The 19,990-nt window shown below is 40.0% G+C and overlaps 2 protein-coding genes across 2 annotated transcripts; one reads left to right on the top strand and one right to left on the bottom strand.

Annotated features, from left to right (window-relative positions):
* Positions 1–674: 674 nt before the first annotated feature.
* On the top strand, positions 675–4,596 carry aip (aryl hydrocarbon receptor interacting protein). Its single transcript, XM_034614179.1, has 7 exons — positions 675–826; positions 1,384–1,566; positions 1,674–1,862; positions 2,594–2,770; positions 2,986–3,127; positions 3,557–3,786; positions 3,902–4,596. Exons 1-7 carry the CDS (start codon positions 728–730, stop codon positions 3,905–3,907), a joined length of 1,026 nt encoding a protein of 341 aa, XP_034470070.1. The 5' UTR covers positions 675–727; the 3' UTR covers positions 3,908–4,596.
* A 1,143-nt stretch (positions 4,597–5,739) lies between these two features.
* cdk2ap2 (cyclin-dependent kinase 2 associated protein 2) lies at positions 5,740–10,258 on the bottom strand. Its single transcript, XM_034614404.1, has 5 exons — positions 10,124–10,258; positions 8,891–9,046; positions 8,373–8,464; positions 7,047–7,167; positions 5,740–6,962 (listed from the first exon to the last, which is right to left on the bottom strand). Exons 2-5 carry the CDS (start codon positions 8,943–8,945, stop codon positions 6,895–6,897), a joined length of 336 nt encoding a protein of 111 aa, XP_034470295.1. The 5' UTR covers positions 8,946–9,046; positions 10,124–10,258; the 3' UTR covers positions 5,740–6,894.
* Positions 10,259–19,990: the final 9,732 nt, after the last annotated feature.

The raw sequence follows: 19,990 nt of genomic DNA, 5'->3' as shown, positions 1-19,990 counted from the left end.
ACCAAACACGTGTGACATCACACCAAAGCACAATATTAAAATGACAGGGTCTGACCCTTCTAATAAGAAAAGAACATGTGATTTTTCTGTCTTTAACTCTGAAATAGGTTGCAGGGGAATTATCAAGTGTTGGTAAGTGTTAACTGTTTTAAAAAGTACACACTACATGTTTGTTGAATTGTCTCTTTATGAAATGAAGCTGCAGTAACGTAAAGTAAAAATGGCGGGCTTCCTGTTGCGTTTTTCATAATGCCCCTTGAGACTTTTTTGTTTGTCTGGTCATGATACACCTGGGCTACGATTTTTGTGAAGATTGGTCCAAGGGAAACCTAGGGGCTGCGTTCCAGGTGGCGCTGTTGAGCCATTTTGCCACGCCCATTTAAAATTACTCCAGAATACGTACATTTTCACCACTTTCTAATTTTCTGCAAAGTTACATAACCTTTTGAGCATGTGAAAGGCCTCAAAAAGCCAATTCATTTGGATTACAATAATAAGAATAAGAATAAGAATAAGAATAATCCTTTCAATTTCAATAGGGCCTCCCACCGTCGGTGCTCGGGCCCTAATAATAATAATAATAAAGAAAAAGTCACTACCCTCTACTATTCACACTTCCGCAGTCTACATATAGAGGGCGCTCTGGGCCGTTGCCTGAAGTGACGTCACACTAGGCGACCACCTTCGGCGAACATCGTCATCAGTCGTGAACTGACTCGGGAGAAGGATGGAGGAAGAGGCACGGAAGCTTCTCGAAGAAGGAATAAGCAAGAAACTGGTCAGTCCTGGAAAAGGAGAACAGCCGATCTTCCCTAATGGCACCAAGGTAAAAAATACACCGTGCACGGTTAAGCAGGTTTGGTGTTGGCCCCCATTGTAGCTAAATAAGTGCGACGAAGCGCGTTAGCTGTGATGCTATCTGGCTAACACATTAGTAAGCTGTCAGTTGGATTCGTTTCACCGTGAAAACCTTGTGCTTGTGTAGAAATCCATCTGCGCAGTGTCTGGGCTCTTCCGCCTTTGTGGTAATTTAACGTTACATATAATAACGGCTTCATTTGTTTTAGCTGTCTTCGATTTTTTTTTTCCATATTTTTTCATCTGATGGGAAGAAAGGGGGTGGGACAGGATGGCGTGTGTTTATGGGTGCTGATTGGTTAGTATGCTGTGTCAATCAAAAGTCTGTCGCTGTGATTGGTCAGAATGTAGCAGAGCGCGTTCCGGGCCTGTCTGAGAAGTAGTGATGGCTCTTTTTGTTTCTTGTCAACAAGCAAACAGCTGCGTGGATTTCGGTGTTTTGAAGGGGCGATGACACAATGCGTATTTTAATCGTACAGTTCTATTGAGCTTCGTTTAATTTTGTTTTCATTCCTGCTTCGCCAGGTGGTCTTCCACTACCTCACCCGCCTCTGTGATGGCACCGTGCTGGACGACTCCAGAACCATGGGGGGGCGCAGCAAACCCATGGAGCTCATCCTGGGCAAGAAGTTCAAACTGGCTGTGTGGGAGAGGGTGGTCATCTCCATGAGACAAGGAGAAGTGGCAGAATTTACCTGTGAGACCCAGGTTTGTGAAGCTGGATGTGACATGGTGCGTATCTTGTTCCTCCTCAGTGTGCTGACTCTCTCTCTCTCTCTCTCTCTCTCTCTCTCTCTCTCTCTCCTCCCCCTCAGCACACATCGCTGTACCCACTCGTGTCCCAGTCCCTGAGGAACATCAGTGCTGGTAAGGACCCGCTCGAAGGCCAGAGGCACTGCTGCGGCATCGCCCAGATCCACTCCCACCACTCTCTGGGGCACAAGGACCTAGACAAGCTTCAGGCCAATCCACAGCCTCTGGTCTTCGCCATCGAGCTGCTCGAGGTGAGGAGGCAGGGGAGAGCCAAGGGTTTAATATAACTTGGGCTTTCTTCATCTATTTGTTTTCCATTATGGTACCAGCACAATACCTGAGTTCTGATATAAATTCCAATACCTTTTTTTTATATTACAATTTGAGAAATATAAACTTTTTTTCTACAAAATCTGGTTAATTCATGCAACAAAAAATGAAAATGTCAGATATTGTCAAAGCAAAGGAAGCTGGAGAAGAACTTAGCGTAAAATATATATATATATATAACAAAAACTTTGTTCATCATATAGCTGCTTAACAAGCGATCATGATTTAAAAATCGGACCAAAAGTATAATGGCAGTTTTGGTGCACAACAGTTTTGTATACTGTGAACAACAGACATGTTCAGGTCATTACCAAAAAGTATGATACTTAGCCCCATTTGCATTGCATGAAAGGTTTTACTGATATTTACATATTTTACTAGAACATTGGAAACAGCTCAGTATGATTCAGTCTATGATCCTGAATGAACAACGCTGTGACACAGAGGTTTATTCAACTCCCATTAGGTTGGAATTCCTTACAGGGATGTTGAAATGAATCGCATTATTGTTTCATGGTCTAAATTTAAAATCCTGTTAATATAATACTGTATATACTGTATGTTCCTTCAGTGATTGCTATGTTCTTGCTCCAGTTTTACTCTCCTACAGTAAAAGCTGCAGCTATCACTGATCTCCTGTCTCTTTGCTCAGGTTCTCCATCCAGGGTCATTCCAGCTGGACGTGTGGGCCATGTCAGACACAGAAAAACTCGAGCTTGTGCCTCAGATCCACGAAGAGGGCAACATGCTCTTTAAACAAGGTCAAATTCAGGAGGCTACTGAGAAGTACTACAATGGCATCGCCTGCCTCAAAAATCTACAGATGAAGGTTTGTGGACAGTTCATCGTTTGTTGATCACTATAGTAGCCATCAATACACAAATTATACTTTTGTACTGTAGCTTAATATCATATTACATTTTTCGATTGTTGTGTGTATCATTTGTTGGAACTAGAGATTCACAGCTTGGATCCAGTTAATTTGCCACACAATGCTTTCAAGTGTCTAAAACTCCTCTTTGTGACCTTTCCCTTTTCTATCAGGAGCACCCTGGAGATGAAGCGTGGGTGAAGTTGGACCACATGATCACACCTCTGCTCCTCAACTTCTGTCAGTGCAAGTTACTCCAAGGGCAGTACTACGAAGTCATTGAACACTGCACATCCTTGGTCTTCAAATATGAGGGTAAGCCTCAGTGGTTGGTGCTGCTCAGGAACCAGCTGAGATAAAAGATTTCTGTTGGTACTACAGATGACATACACAGAAGTATTAATGATTTCACACAAGAAGAAGTCTTTTTGGGATTGGTGTGGATTTACTTTTTCTTTTCTTGCAACCTTTTCCAGCTGTAGTTTCTCTTCATGTCTCTGCATATAATAACAATTATATTAATAGATTAATTTACTCCTTTAGATTGTCCTCACATTTAGCAAGTATGTTGTGGTTCCTGAGTCTACCAGACAAATGTATTATAATGTATTGGCTGCACAATGTGGCCTACAGGTACTTGCTTTTACTTTATCCTGGAAGCTAACATTCAATCTCACATACAGTAAGTTGTGGAAAACCATGTTCTCTGTCTCTCATTAATTGACTGCCTCTCTTTCCGAATAGATAACGTGAAGGCCTTCTACAAGCGAGCTAAGGCCCACGCTGCCGTGTGGAACCAGACAGAGGCACGAGCAGACTTTGCTAAGGTGCTGGATTTGGACCCCTCCCTGGGACCGTCTGTAGCCAAAGAGCTGAGGGCCATGGAGGATAGGATCCGCTCCAAGGAGAAGGAGGAGAAGGGTCGCTACAAAGGCCTATTCAACCACAACGAACCCCCAGCTACTGTCACTACAGTCAGTCCACTTTGAGTTTTTGTAATTCGATCTAATATGACATTGAAATGTGAGGCATAGGATTTAATGGATAGTTTTGATCAAAACATCTCTTGTGTCGTCTTCCTCCTCACAGGGTTGAATCTGTCATTGAAAACAAGTGGATGCCTGTGAATTTCAAGATGGAGGAGAAACAGTGGACAATGCTGGTGTTTTAGTTTTGTCCATGATGCACCCAAGACAAACACTCTTCCACCTTGCCCTCTATGGAAGCACTCTCACACGGTCAGGTTGTACATGTAAACAATGCACCCACAATTCATCAAGGTGCAATTTGCCTTCCAGTCTTATTCCTCTGAACTCCCCCTCTTTTGTTTGAAAATTCAGTTTTCAATTGGGACACATTCACTTTAATGAAATTTAAATATCCCATTCTGACCTTGGGTCTGTACTGGCCAGCAGCACCAGTTATTCAGAGCATTGTGGTCTTGAATCAGAAACTAAAAATTTCAATTACTCACTGAACCTGTTCTTTAGAAATGTCAAAAGAACTTACAGATACACTGAGCAACAACCTTCACAGGATTTGCTAGAGATTTTTCTTTTTCACTTTGTGCAATGTCATTATTTTGCAATTTCTATACCAAACATCAATTTGCCACTGTATTAGAAACAAGTATATCTTACACATTTAATGTTGAATTACTTTAGCTGTGGGATAATATTTTTTTTTACCTGTAACCTTAGGCAAACAAAGACAATTTACAAGTCAATGCTCTCCTTTAAGAATTAGTTTTTTTTTTTTGCACAAGGAACATGATGTACTCACGTGAACACCTCTGCCTTGCACTGTCAGAGCTTGTTTTCTGTCTTGATCAATAGACCCGAACAGGAGGCCATTATCTCCTGGGAGAAGCAACTGGGAAACTGAGCTGTCTGTGACAATCACTATGTAACACACGTGGAATTAATCTCTTTGCTTTCTCCTGTGTTCTTGTTTCATATATGTAAGAAATGCTACCATTATGTTGTTTTAGTCAATATATATTCATCAAAAACCCTTGGCATCTCTTCCACCTGGCCGCTGTACTACGAAGCTCGTTCACTTCTAATAGGGGTAAATCGCCACGGAACCTTTTTGTTGAACGGCTCACCTGCTTATGTGGGAGATAAGCGATCAATCAGTATAAAAGCACCGGCCACTGATAAATCAATTTCTTTGAAACATCAGTGTTCTTAGACGATCCAGTGTAGCTGGGTGTGGATTGTTAGTGGGTCTCTGAGGAGGACAAAGGTCGACAGAGACTGACAAAATCCTTTTACCTACTCTGATGAGTATCTTTATGAAATATATATATTCTCATCAGAGGGAATAATAAACCTTTGTCAGCTGCTGGAGGCAACAGAAGCAACCTGACACATAGGAACAATGTGCTCACAGTAACAGACTGTCTGCATCGCTCTGTTTCTTTGGGAGGAACTGATATTGATGTGTTAGCGGCGGGATAACCAGACATAGTTTTATACTTTCATCCTTCCCTTTCAGTAGGTTTATCCTATGAAATTAAATATTTATTTGGCATGGGGGATAGAGTTTACAGATTTACCTTGTGACAGCCCCCATCCCTCCCCTCTCTCTTTCTCTGAGACTTGAACAATCAGCCCTCACCAAAATGATACACTGTTGCGCAGTGTGCACTCTCCTTAAAGGGAAGGATAAGGGCCATTTAAAACAATGTCTGGTTGGTTAAGTCAATCCCTGATGCCAACACCCCCAGTCAGTGCAGACAGTGTGTGTCACACCAAAGCTCATTATAGAGGCTACACCACGTGATCAAGTGAAACATTTTGTCTCTCATCCAAAAGGCTTCTTCACTTCAGTTCAACAGGTCTTTTAGTAAAGAACATTCATATTTCGTGGCCCTGAGTTATTCATCTCCTTCCCATGCAAAATTATATTGTGGTCACACAATCCCCAAATGTAACTTACACATTCACACAATTACAGATTTTTTTTACCAGCTGTAACTGTTTCTTTTAGTCTGGATAATGTGTTTGTTCTCCACCTCTTTTTGTAATGTAACAGTTTGCTTCTCATTGTGAAATATGCTGCTGCCATTTAAACGTGTCCATGTCTGTGATTGGTCATACGCAGTAAACACCGCCCCTTTTTATGTGTACACATGTTCAGATCTTGATGAGGAAAAGCTGGGTTGACAACCAGTTGATAACCAGCTTCGAGTGACTGCTTAGCCTGACTGTGATTGTTAGGGGGTTATCCTGGGTATGTTGAACTCGCTTCGTAGTACAGGCCCCTGCTCAGAAAGAGCTACGCTTACTGTTCATGTGAAGCAGTGGGTCATTATCCTGAAGTGAGATGTTATTGCGGTTGTGATTATGTAACTGAAAATAAATGTTTATCCCCAACTTTGAATCTTCAAACATTTGATTTACAATATGATTTTCCTGATCGAAATTCAATCTCTAACATCAATGAACCTGAAACAGTTTTTTTCATGTTATTTAATTAAGATATACATAATGAACTGCAAAAATCTGGTTTACAAAATTTCCATACTAACAAACTGACTTGAGATGTACAGAGGTATTGGGACTGCGAAACAACTACTGTGTGTTTACACTACATAATATGGTGAAAACAAAGGAAATCAGAAAACATGAAGTGATTTCAGAGTGGCGTTCGGATTAGAAACTTGAGGACATGTGCAGTTTAAACTTTGCTTCTCTTAAATGGTGAACATGTTAAGAAAAGTCAGTCTTCTTGGTCAACTGCAATTATTGAACAAATACTATAAACATTCCCATCCAAGCTTTTTCCCACGACTCTACTTAAAAATGTGTTTTCCCGTGTCTACTTAAAAATGTGTTTAAATTCCCCACACTCTTATTTCAAAGTAGATACAAAACTGCGTGTTGCATACACCTCACAGGTCACAGAAAAACAGAACTGGATTCAGGGATCAGTGGAGACAATAAGGATATTCTGCACCTATAAAAAGCCAAGAGGAAAAGCACAAAACATGGAAGGATAAAGAAAAAGGCGGTAAATCAGACAATGACGAGGGAGGGATTTTACAGGGGAAGGGTGCAGGGAGCTTTTCCAAAGGGTTATGTGCGGGCGCTTCTTTCCGTCTCTGCCAGACACTCCCTGACCAGTGCACGGGCATGGATTATCCCTGAACAAAACAAACACAAGGTGAAAGAGGTGTTCAATCAATAATTCAGCATTAATAATTTAGATTAACCAAAATAAAACATACCTCTCTTTAGCCTCTCCATAGCGCTCTTGCTCCCAGCGTACGTAGGCCTGATCTCACGGCTCATCTCCTCAATGACCGATAGGAGCTCGCTGTAAGTCGACCCTTGTGACACTTTGACAGGCTGATGGTGCATTTTTCCCAAACGTGTGATTTTTGGGGAGAACATAAAAAGGCCATTAGGATTTGTCAACAGCACAGGTGAAGAGAAAAAGCAATGAAAAAGTCTCTAAACTCTTGTCAATAGCTGCTTTCAGTCATGGATTGAACGCCGCAGATACTCCCTATCTTCTCTGGAGGAGGTGCCTGTGTGAGTGAGATGCTCCACAGTTTCTATGGACTTCTTCCGCCTCGCCCCCTAATGTAAAGTCAGTAGAAATTCAGGAGAATCTGATGTGAGAACACAGCGGGGTATCCCCCGTTGGATTGATTCTGTTGTGAAGTGAACACATCTGTGCAGAGAAGCTCCCACTGTGTTGTGCATGTGTGAAAGGCAAGCTCAGGGTAAACTGGGTAGCCAATTCATCAGATGTCTGAAAACGGCTTATATGACAGAGTGTAATGTAAACTGCAACTCTAAAGGGAAGAACAGGGCCAGGGTAGCTTAGTCAAGACAGTGATATTTTTAAAATTAGACAACAGAACATGTAACTGTGCCAACACCACTCAGATGAGTCATTTGTCTGCCTTACAGATGAAACAACTCTTCATTCGTTCTACATTGACATGCTCTCAAAACTTTTCAAAACAAATCTATTGCTCCTTTCTAATAACATTGTATTATTATGCTTTTTAGATTGGATTAGATTATCAGCATTCCCATGTAGATTACATGCATGCAGCCTTTTGGCACCGTCAGTCTTTACTGTGCTTCATGAGCAGAGCACATCTAAAAGGGATACATTGAAACCAATGTTTGCTGTTCCTGTTCCATCCTGTTTTAAATGTACAGCTAAATATTGTAAAAAGTTCAACTCAACTTTTCAATGTTATAGAATCAAACAGATGAACCTGACTGAGCCTCCGCTTTGTTGCTACGCACCAACATTTTAACAAGACAATGGCAAATAAATAAGATGGAAAATAAAGGAAAAGTCCTTCAGGAATCCACCAGTCCAGTTCATGATATAACAACTAATAAATAAATAAATTAGAGTCTGACAAAGCCGCGATATCTAGTATAATTTCTACCTTTTAACATACATAAAGAACGTAATTAAGACTGGCAGGGGTTGGTCACTTGTTTACCTTTATGTGAGATATATATATATATAGTGTGGTCAAAGTGTAAGACACAGAACAGTATGGATAAGTGGAGTGAAGACATACCTGAACAAAGCCCATGGAGGGTGGGCCAAAGTCACTGAACGCCGGCCTAAAGCTGGATGATGAGGGGAGAGAGGGAGAGGGCACAGACGAGCCTGGACAGAAGAGGAGAACAGATATTACAAACTAAAGAGGGAACAAAAACTAAAGGATTAACCTGCTTTCTGAAACATTTGACTTAATCTCAGGAAGGTAAAAATCCATAATTCACTGAATGGTTTCCTGGTGGTTACAAGCCTGAGCCATTACGTCTACATAGAATACACCTCAGACCTGTTTACCACTTCCACTCACCATAAATAGGTTGAACTATGGAGAGAATCATTATTTCTCTATGGTTCACTCAGCTAATGCGGTAGTTATCTTTGATTTCATAGCATATGATGGTGTCACGTTTCTATGGTTACTCACACTTAAACATAGACTAGGCTACCTTTGATTTATGCTGAACCTTTCATCGCATTCATAGCGGCTGGCCAATAATTAATGAACAACTTTAAGGCTGTGTGGTGTCAGACTACCTGGGGGAGTGTGGTTGGAGCCAGATGGCGCCGGAGCTATGGGTTTGTAACTCATGGCGATGTCAGAAGGCAGCTCCCCGTACGACGCGCCGCTTCCTTCCGTCCCGTCAACCCGGTGCTTATACAGCTTTACTGGTGGTGTTGAGCTCCTTAGAGCTGATGCAAAGAGAGGAAGGTGGGATCAAGTTTATATATTTATTATCAGAATAAGTGAAAGGAAGCCACAGGTTTGCAATCATCAAAGCAGTGATTTCAGATTTGCACAATATATATATAGTAGTTTGGGGTGTTTTGTGCTCCCCAGGCCAGACTTGCAGCATTTTAATACATAGTGAGTGAATCAAGCTCTAGGCTACTTGTGTGTCTGCAGCTCATTTTGAACTTTAGAAGCCTTGGGGTTTAAAGCTTTACGCTCTCTGTCCTTTACTTCTTCAACGCTCAGGTCATAAGACTGTAATATTACATTCACAATGCATGATAGCAAATAGCAGCACAGAGTGTTTTACAACTTCCAATCCAGCTTTGGTCAGATGCTGCAGATGACCTGCAACTAGTCTCCTACACAAATGGCTGCCAGAGAGAGTTTAAAGCTACTGCTTCTTTGCAGGCTCTCCATAACCTGGGACACATGTCTTGGTCTGTCTATACCAATCAGTCATAGTTTGATCGTACAGCCTGTCTGAGTGTAGTTGCTGACCACGTGCCACCACGTACAGCCTTAACTGTACCTACAATGGCTGAACGTGATATGATCATGTCAACACGGACCAGACATCTCTGCAACGAACCAAGCTGGGCCCTCGACGGCATTAGCATGGTGTTCCTAATAAAGTGCTCAGCGGGGGGGGTCCTAGCTGTGACAGCCTCTGAATGAAGACAGAGGAGAGTTGTCATTCAGCTCTGATGAGGATCTTCTCTGACGACCGGCTGCTGTTTAGACTTTGAGAACACGGAGCCCCTCCGTGGCTGTGAGGCTGTGATGAAGAAGACACGAGCGGAGCCGCTGAATGAAACGAAAGCTGACGTGAGCCTTTAGAGGAAGGAGCCCAGCTAACTACTGCTGGGTAGCGTTAGCTCGTTTAGCTAGCTGTCGCCGGTTAGCACTAACATCCACAGAGGAGCGCGGCCGAGGCTTCGTGAGGCAGCGGGGGTTTCCTCCAAGCGCCGAGAGAGCGACGGACCCTTCCTCTGCACATGTGAGAATAAAGAGGCGACTGCTCCGGGTTTTCTTACCTTTGTACGTAGAGTATTGATCCTCTGTGGACGTTAGCCCTGCTCCTTCCTCTGTGAATCTGAGTCTGCGCACAACATGACGCGTAGTGTGTAGAACCGTTCTCTAACGTTTCCTGCCATGTGATTGGCTGAGGGAGCAGCCTATGACGTCTGCTCCACAGGAAGTCGTCACAGGGAATCACCACAGCAACAAATATCAAAAACGGAATACATGTGTATATTAAAGATATTATATTATATATTTTTTATTTTATTTTATTTTATTTTAATTAATTGGTATATTTCACATTCATTAAGCAAGGTTTTTCAAGCCCTCCTCAAACTTACACAATTTTATGATTTAAAATAAAAAAAATTACCAAATACAAAAAAAAAGTGCACACAATTTGAGTGCACACAATTTGACCTTCAAGAGTTATTTTCTGTGACCCTGGGTTATTGTTATTGTACTGTTATCATTTATTACATTGTGGATATTTTTATTATTTAGTTCTTTTTGATAGATACTTTGTTTATTTTATTATGAAAATACTGCAAGGCCTTGACCTTGTATTTTAAAGTGCCTTGAGATAGTGTCTGTTGATGATTTGAAGCTATATAAATACAATTGAAGTGAATTGAATTCTATTATTTAAATGTTGTGGAATTTCATTTGATTTATATTTTATTTGATTGATTCAACATTGTGAAATTAGACCGTATTGTCTATTCATGGTGGACTGTGGATAGATTCTGATTTGTATTAGATTCTACCTTGCCAAAAATATATATAATCAATAAAAATTGAAATTGTTTTTATTACAAAACAGTGCATAATATACTGTATATCCCACCAAAAACTCAACATGTATAGATTTTTATAAGAAATGTGAATTCTGTGAGACTGATGAAGGAACACTTTAACACACTGAGGAAAAACAAAACCTTATCTTTTAATTATTAGAGGTAGGAAATAGCAATGTGGTCTTGAAGCCTTCGTTGATTTTTTTTTGTGAATTATTCTTGCCTTTCATAGAGAAGCTCTTTGAACATAAACATTAGTAGACATAATCTCAGTCCTCACATATTCATTATCTGAAAAATCAGAGAATATGAATACTCTTACTACACAAAATAAATAATTGTTTGATCACCCCAGGTTTGACAATCGAATTAAATTTGTACGTGAATTGACAAATAAAATGTTGCATTTGTCACTGTGATATTCAGAATGTCTTTAAAAAAGTGAAGCTACCAGTCTTACTCAAAGAATATGCTCACAGCTTTCTCTTCAGTTTTTACTAAATCTCACATAAAAAAATATTAATCACATTTTTATTCAACATACATATATCATATAGTATTACTCACTATAACGCTGATGATTTAATGTTTGTCTTTGATTTACATATTAAGTGTGTGGCATATTTTAACGAGTAGTAAATATATAAAATCCATATTGTGAGTAAACAAAAAAAAAGTCAGCTTTGCAGAGAGAATAATGGTGGAATGGTGGAATGAGCTCCCCAATGACATCAGGACAGCAGAAAGTCTATACATCTTCCGCCGCAAACTAAAAACACACCTCTTCCAACAATACCTTGAATAAAAGTTTAACCTAACAATTTAGTAGCACTTAAATGGCACTTACTTATAGCACTTTGTAGTTTGGCTTTCTTGAAGAAATTGTACTTTCTTGATTCTTGTTGTTCTGGGTTTGTACCCTCGTGGTTGAATGCACTTATTGTAAGTCGCTTTGAATAAAAGCGTCAGCTAAATGAAATGTAATGTAATCTAATGAATAAAGAGTAAAAGTCAAAAGTACATGAAATAGATTTACCAAAAACAATTGGCAAATTATCTTGTATACTTTTAGTCCAGCACATTTATTTGATCATTTTAGACACTATTACTTTGCAGATTAAGATAAATTGTCTTAATACAAAATATATTAAAGGGGACATAGCATGCCCATTTTACCACAAGTTGATATGGTTCCTTGGGGTCTTAATGAAATGCCTGTAACATACTTTGGTCAAAATACCACAAGGATCATTTAAAACAGCACCCTTTTTACCCTGTCTAAAACAGCCCTCCACAGAGTGACCTGTTTTGAGTGCCTGTTCCTTTAAATGCTAATGAGCCAGCTCCCCCCTCCCCCCTCTCCCCCCATGATTTTAAACGATATAAATTACATATTTTATATGATATAAATTATCAAATATGCATCCCATACTTTGTATTCCCCTTCTGTTGTCCTAGAGTTTTAATTTTCCCAATCACATAATTAAATGTCCCCCTCTGCCCATCCACTACAAGCACACAAGCAGACAGACAGAGAGAGAAAGAGAGGGGTGGGGGGGGCTATGAAGACCATCATTTACCCCCGAACCCCGACATGCCAAGGCCATGTAGGGAGACTTCCAGTGCCTTGTTACGACACAAAACCCAGGAAGCTCAATCGAGTCACTCAAGCATGACGTTTCTGACTTAGAGAAGCTATAACAAAACGCACAAGTGTTTTTTTCCCAGAGTTTTTGGGTTGGTAGACATGCCAGATACCCACATTAACGTGTAGAAGCACTAACAAAGTGGAATTTGCATGCTATGTCCCCTTTAAAGATATTAAATATTCCCATAGGTTATCCTCAAAACAGCAAAATGACCACATCAGTATACAGTACCTCATTATGCTGGTTTTGTCAGTCAGCCATTACAGTATAGCATCACTATCTTTAAGACTAAGCAAAACACTGTTGGTCACCTCTTAATCTATATGTTATCGACAGGGGGGGAAAAAGCCACATGAACGTGCTGAAGTTGTGTAGTTGCAAATTGAATCTTTCCTCGGAGCATGTAAACACATGCCTGCAAGTGTCCCCACGAGAGAAGTGAACCTGACCTTATGATTCTTTGAGAAGCGAAAGGTGAAGAAGTGTGGTGCTGGGAGAGTGTGAGAGATGGAAACAGGAAATGTGCTTTCTCAGTGCACACAGCTATGTGTGTACTCTCCAACAAAAGAGAAGAAATTGGCATTCAGGACCCTGAAGAATATACAGCAGTAGAAAGAGTACTGGAAAACTGCATTGAACTAAATGTACGGAATGCATTTGAAACATAAACTGTGGGGCTTTGATCACCCTGTTGTGATCGGCAAGCATTGCAACTATGGCAGAGAATGCAATGTTTTTTAATATGTTTTTAAAAACTCAAAATACAATTGATGTTACAGTCTCTGCCTTTACCCATTAAACAAGTTTTGATTGAATAACTTTATCTACTTGTATTTTACGAGTTCATCATAAAATACACAAACATTCTTCTAACCTCCTGAATTGATGCAAACACAAACCAGCAGCTGCCACATTAAGAGACCTTTATAATCTATAGTGTGAGCAGCCTTTTTAATATGGCAGAGTTTGTATACACGTCGCTGCTGATTGGGCGACACCCCGACACACGCACCGATATTTACGGGTTTACGGGTTTATGAGTCTCCATGAATTTAACAATAGTAAGCTATATAAATCAAATAGTCTGTGACTTCTTAAAGAATTAACGGCAGAATGAAGCTACAGAAAATGTGCAGTTGTATTAACAAGATAAACTCCACAGCAGCTGCAGATGATGAAAACAGGAAAAACAAGAAGAAACGAAGTGGTAGTTGTTATCATCAGTCAGTGATTTTGCTACCTACCCTTCATGCCCTTTTTTTTAATCAGTGTTTTAGAGGGATAGAGGGTGAGTCAACCACAAGTAATTTTAGAAAGGGTTAGGGTTAACTCTAACCCAATGGCACTGTTATAAAAGCACTTGATGCTATGTGGAAAGAAGGCTGTTACAGAATAAAGGTTGGTGGATAAACATGCACATCACGTATCTAGATCAAAGGTGTACGTCAACACAGGAAATATATCACATTGAGAGGTTAAAAGTATTTCTCCATGGAGCAGTGTTATTGATCCCATTTTGTTTTTCATAAGCCTGCCAGAAATGAGACTTGTATTTTGACAGCTAAAATGGCCGTGAGAAAAGATTTACATGAAATAAGTTTTCTACAACTTGGTCTTTATATTTTACTCCCACATGGTCCCACCAAAGTGTCAGTAGACTTCAGCATGTCCCTGTTAAAAGAGAGAAAATGAAGTGGGTGATAAGAGAGGATGGAAATTAAAACAGGAAACCGGCAATAGACGGATCAGTATTCAAGTGTGGAGTAAAAGATGCAAATATTGTAATGTCATACCCAGAGGATGAACCACCAGTAATTTATCACTACACAGAAATGTAGGCTTGCTTACAGCAAGCAAAGTTTTGCTAAAACAAAAGTACCAATCTAATGAAAAAAATTCAGTAAAAGTCACAAATTAAATATTATGCGCTATATAAACTTAAATTATCAAATGTAAGAGTACACCTGCGTTAAAATTAGGACTGTGGGGGATCGGGTAAAGTTATACTATAGCACTGGTTTCAGAATTAATCTAATTTTGGATATTTTGGATAATGTGGTATTTTTATTAAGTATCGGGACTTTGAAAACATTGTGTAAGAAACTGAGTCTATTCTGAAGAAAACCCCAAAGAAATTATTCATTTTGTGGAGGAGGAAATGTTTGGAAGTGGTTGACTGTGAAGCATCCGTGTGATATTCAAAGAGGTTTCGTAGGTTCACAATGAGATTGGCTCGAGATTTAGGATCCAGAAGGCTGCTGTGTTTTTGCAGGTAAGGGAGACATGGAGAGAAAGATGGATTTAGTTGTTCTCCTGCAAATCTAATGAGGTTTCTTGTATATCCAGTTGTTGTGTGGCAGTGTCCTGATCCAGACTGAGGAATTCTCTGTAGCCCCATGTTGAGATGGGTATAGGCTGTGCATAATTCTGTTTTCTTTTATTACATTTTCAACACATCACTTATAATTAATTGACTCTTTAGGAGAAAATGCAGTTTTCGCCTCTCCCACTGTAGAGCCATCCAGTGTCACTTTCCTGAGGGCGCCCATATTGAGCAAGGTAACTTAACTAGGACGGTTATTCCCTTCAATGTATTCGGTTCAGTCCCAGTACCTGGGGCAGAACCTTGTCTGTACAACAGCGTCGGCTGAGTTTTAGGTTTATATTCTGGTCCAAAGTCTAATCATTATAATGTTCCTGATGGAGTGCTAGATAGTTTATAAATGTATTGAATGCCTTTATATATTTGTAACACTGAACCAACTGATTCTCCCAGTACTTTTTAGGCTGCAGGATGACCTGTGGGGCGTAATAGTGGGATACACACCACCTTGCATGCAGTGAGGTGGGCCAGAAGCGTGGTGGTCACTTGAACAGTGTAGGCATGTTTGTCCGAGCAGTGTAAGTTGCAGTGGTTGTGTTCACTGTGTATTTTTTGAATAAACATTGTCAACTGAATGCCTGTCTCCTGCTCTTCCTAAACCACTAAAATTTGATTGTGTCCACACTCGGGTCATTGGGGTCCATTACGACCCATAGACTGATAAAGAGACACATCTGTCTGGTATAATTATATTGATGCAAAATGATTAGGTAGGTTTTTCTATAATCTAAGGGTCACAACATGAATTCATAAGTCGATCAATGTCAGGAAAAGAGAAAAAAAATGTAAGTTGCACGGGACTCTCTAAAGCAGGGGTGTCAAACATACGGCCCGCGGGCCGCATCCGGCCCGCCAGCTCGGATGACTTTGCTAAGTGTGAAAATTACAGAAAGACATAAATTGCATTTCTATAAAAGTAGCTGCTATTCCTAATCAGTCCACTGGGGGTCGCACTGTATCAGTAAGAGCATGCCATAGACTGTAAAACAAGTAAAGAGTAAGAGTAGCGATTTACACTTGTGAATCAGAATGTCTCTTAAGAATATGGAGGTTTATGAGTACAAACGTTTTGTAATTTTTTTTATCGATCCAGTAATTGCTTCAAAAACAGCGTAAATGCGATGTCTGCTCCGGAGGCAGAAGCGCTCACTGCTCGCTTTGTGACACGTCACGAAGCGAGGGAATCTGCAGAGGAGAGCCCAGGCAGATAAACAGTGGGCTGATGTCTGAGTTTTTGGTCTTTATGTTTCTAGTTTATTGTAGAAAGACCTTAAAATAGGGTTTATCATCCAAAAACCTTCACCAATAATTTAAACATAGAGAAATATTGTCGTTATGTATGCGTTATTATGCTATGATTTTACTGGTCTGGCCCACTTGAGATCAAAGTGGGCAGTATGTGGCCCCTTAACTAAAATGAGTTTGACACCCCTGCTCTAAAGATTCTTGATATAGATATTTTGGATAAAGTCTGAAATCTGAAAACTTTACTTTTAAAACTAAATCATTCCCAATGAGTTGAAGTGGAGTATAAGTGTTAGGTAGCATAAAATGTAAATACTCAAGTATAGTAAAAGTACCACAAAATCATACACTACCTAAGAAACTGCATTATTGATGTGATCGTGATGGTGGATCCTGATCATGGTGGCTGCTGACCGTGGACTATGATTACAACAAGACTGTTTGATATACAATATGTCTACTCAGATACTCGACCATTACTGACAATAATTCATCAATTCATTGACCTTCCATTATGCTACAAACTGTTTCTTCTAATCAATGCTGTAAATACACTTATTGTTCTGATGTTCTCCATGACACGTGGCATCTATTGCACCTTGTTAAAGCCTTATGAGGCCAACTGTGATTTGTGAATATGGGCTATACAAATAAAATATGATTGAATGCCATCGTCTGGAGCAGAGTGTGAAAAACATTTTCTTTTTGGCCGGCCTTCAGAAATATAACACTAACAGTGTGACCTGATGATGTGTGTGTGTTTGCACGTCAGTGATTTCTCTTGCTGGTTTAAACCTGGTCAGCAGGGGAAGGCTTCCTTCCATAAAAAACTGCTGCAGACGTGTCTTTTCTCTTGTGTGAGGCTGATCTGTTGCCAGCGAGAGCCCGGCTGATTGTCACTGATTCACATTGATTCTGTGAAGCTGGACCACGTCTGGCCGCAAACAATTTTATAAATGAATATCATCAGTAATTAAAAAAATCAAAATCCACTGCTTGTATAAATGGGCAAAAAGGTTGCTGCACCAGATGCTTGGTTGATACGAGCTGTACTTAGTTTCTTAAGGGTGTGTTATTGGTGGAACATGTAATAAATCTGGGCCATCTCCCATTCCCTGTAAATCCTAATGTGCTTACCATGTAGCAGGTTGTTAATATAAGGGGGGATCAGCCAGGAAGTAAGAGAGAAAGCTTCTCTGCAGATGAAATGGATCCCAGTTTATTACCATCTCAACAAAATGCCCTTGAAATAACAGAAACTCTGAGCTACTGACTTCAGACCAGGTTTTTGTTGGTCAATTACACAAATGTTTCCTCATGATAGCAACCATCCAACAACTGTACTTAAAATGTTTAATGATAAATATGTAAGAACCTTTTAGCAATTGTATGTACAACCCTTCACTTTATCAACCTCACTGATGGATGATTATTATTACTGATGGCAATTATCTGAGGGAAACTGGCAGTTACAGCGCTGACTGAGACACACACACAGGTCAACACAACTCTCAGGTCCTGGTTCTCCCAAAGGGTTTAATGCCACTGGCCTGGTATATACAAGCTCCATGTTATGACATCCTGGATATTTTTTCCCTGTGATATTTTTTCCCTGTGTCATAACCTTCAGTACAACATGTGGAGCTGTGCCTCCAGCACAAGCTCTAGGCCAATATTAGCTCACATGTATGCCTCACTGAATAAGAGCTTGCATTTCAAGAAGTCCCATTAATGCCACAAGTTCCGTGCATCCCCTTTAATTTCCTTGACCTTCTCGTGCACAGCAGCCATTAATGTTTCATGAAGTTGGAGTTTTACTAGTCATCAAGATAAAGTAGCTCATCTCATTTCAAGCGCCCTTTTCCATGAAACAATCATTCTGAATAGCACATCCTGCTGTCACGCTATGATCATCATCTCCTCAGGGTGACTGGGACAAGAGAGGTTACAAAATGCTAGTGTGTCTGTGGTCGCAGCAAATTTCTCACCAAGGAGCTGATGTTATTCAACAGGATTAGTCAAAACCTACAAAACCCATCTCCATGAAATTGTGGAGGGGTGGGACATGACCCAAGAAAGAAAATATTTGTGCAGCTCTGGATCTTGAGGGATTTTTTTTTTACTATCTTTAACAAAGTAAAATTGGGTGTTTTTCCACCTTTTTCAGATTTCTAGATGAAAAACTTCATACATACTATATATATATATAGGACTGATATTAATGAGCGTGGGCAATTGGGTGCAGATTCATAAGGGGACTGTTGGTTCCAAAGCAGAGGTATTTGCCATTTTAGTTAAAATTGTGTCATCTTGCCTTGAGGTATCTCAGCATAACCAAGTGGTTTAGTTTTGATTGAGAATGAAGTATCTTCATTTCCAGAAAACAAAACTTTGCTTCCTCGAGATAATGAACCCAAAGTCCACCATCTTACAGGCGTACAAGAACCAATAAGCAATCAATGAAATTTTATTTTCTTGACTTTGACCTTTACTTTTCTAAAGTAAATTGGTCAACTTTAGATCTAAGAGTCGAAGTCCGAGTAAGAAGTTCTATGATTGTGCTTGGAGCTGAAGGATTCATTTTGATGTTTTACATGACAAAACTCCAGGTTTAATTAATGAATCACTTGCTTCCTAATTAGGTTTTATCACTACCGCCGCCCTGAATGAAAAATCACAACAGCAAATAAGAGAAACACACCAACAAATGACCAATCACTTAGACAGTGCGGAAATCCAATGAGTGCCAATCTGTGCCAACAGCAGGTCCTGTTGTGTGTGTTGTTTCACACTTCAGGGCCACAGATTATTAGTGTTGAATGCAACACAGATAACTGTATATGCCACTAGACGTTAGCAGGATTTTACGATGGCCCTGAGAGCGCAACGCACTGCAACTTAAGAAAACACATGCAAGTAGACAAAACACAAGCAAAGTAAGAAAACATCTTCATCAATTTGACAACACAACACATTACAGAAACACGCTGCAATTACAGAAAACGACAACGGAAGTCTTTCCAGGGGACAGACTAAAAGTGATGGACACGTCCGGTTGTTGTTGCTGCCGCAGTTTGGAGTTGTTAAAGTCGGTGTCCGTCTGATATTGGAAAATGAGATAAACTGTAATGTTTTGGTTTATCGCATGATTCAGATATTACTGCAGATGTCTAATGTTAACCGACATTTTGCTTACTATTAGCCTGCCAATTCAAAAATACGGAATACAACGAAATACACACAATTAAACAACCGGACTTGTCCATCACTTTTAGTTGTCCCTTGGAAACACTTCTGTTGTCGTTTTCTGTAATTGCAGCGCGTTTCTGTAATGTGTTGTGCGTAATGTGTTGTGTTGTGCGTAATATGTTGTGTTGTGTTGTCAAATTGATGAAGATGTTTTCTTACTTTGCTTGTGTTTTGTCTACTTGCATGTGTTTTCTTAAGGTGGAGTGCGTTGAGCTCTCAGGGCCACCGTAGGATTTAGCAAAAACTACTACACGGATTACCAGGAAACTTGGTGGAAGGACGCAGTGTGGGTCAGAGAAGAACTAAATTTTGGTGCACATCGGGATCCAGATTTTTGTTTTTCATTAAAAAAATTAAGCATAGTTAAGGGATAGCTATGAGTGAGTGCAGTTTGATTGCATTTAAGGGGACCTTGGCTAGGTATGAGCTCTACTGAGTACCATTAGTCATATAGGCTACTTTGAAATCAAATGTAGCAGTAAGTTAACTGTCATAATGAGTGAACCAAATATAAAACACACGTTCAAGTGATCAAGTGAAGATTTATTGGGGATGTGA

The sequence above is a fragment of the Hippoglossus hippoglossus genome, chromosome 1, assembly GCF_009819705.1.
Source record: "Hippoglossus hippoglossus isolate fHipHip1 chromosome 1, fHipHip1.pri, whole genome shotgun sequence".
NCBI lineage: Eukaryota > Metazoa > Chordata > Actinopteri > Pleuronectiformes > Pleuronectidae > Hippoglossus > Hippoglossus hippoglossus.
This window is presented reverse-complemented; position numbering and strand designations above follow the sequence as displayed.

Coding starts and splice junctions, on each gene's coding strand:
- aip (XM_034614179.1), top strand. CDS start 728: ATGGAGGAAGAGGCACGGAAGCTTCTCGAAGAAGGAATAAGCAAGAAA. Junction 1,567..1,673: donor AATTTACCTGTGAGACCCAG/GTTTGTGAAGCT, acceptor CCTCCCCCTCAG/CACACATCGCTGTACCCACT. Junction 1,863..2,593: donor TCGCCATCGAGCTGCTCGAG/GTGAGGAGGCAG, acceptor CTCTTTGCTCAG/GTTCTCCATCCAGGGTCATT.
- cdk2ap2 (XM_034614404.1), bottom strand. CDS start 8,945: ATGAGTTACAAACCCATAGCTCCGGCGCCATCTGGCTCCAACCACACT. Junction 8,465..8,890: donor CTCCAACCACACTCCCCCAG/GTAGTCTGACAC, acceptor TCTTCTGTCCAG/GCTCGTCTGTGCCCTCTCCC. Junction 7,168..8,372: donor CCTCCATGGGCTTTGTTCAG/GTATGTCTTCAC, acceptor ATGCACCATCAG/CCTGTCAAAGTGTCACAAGG.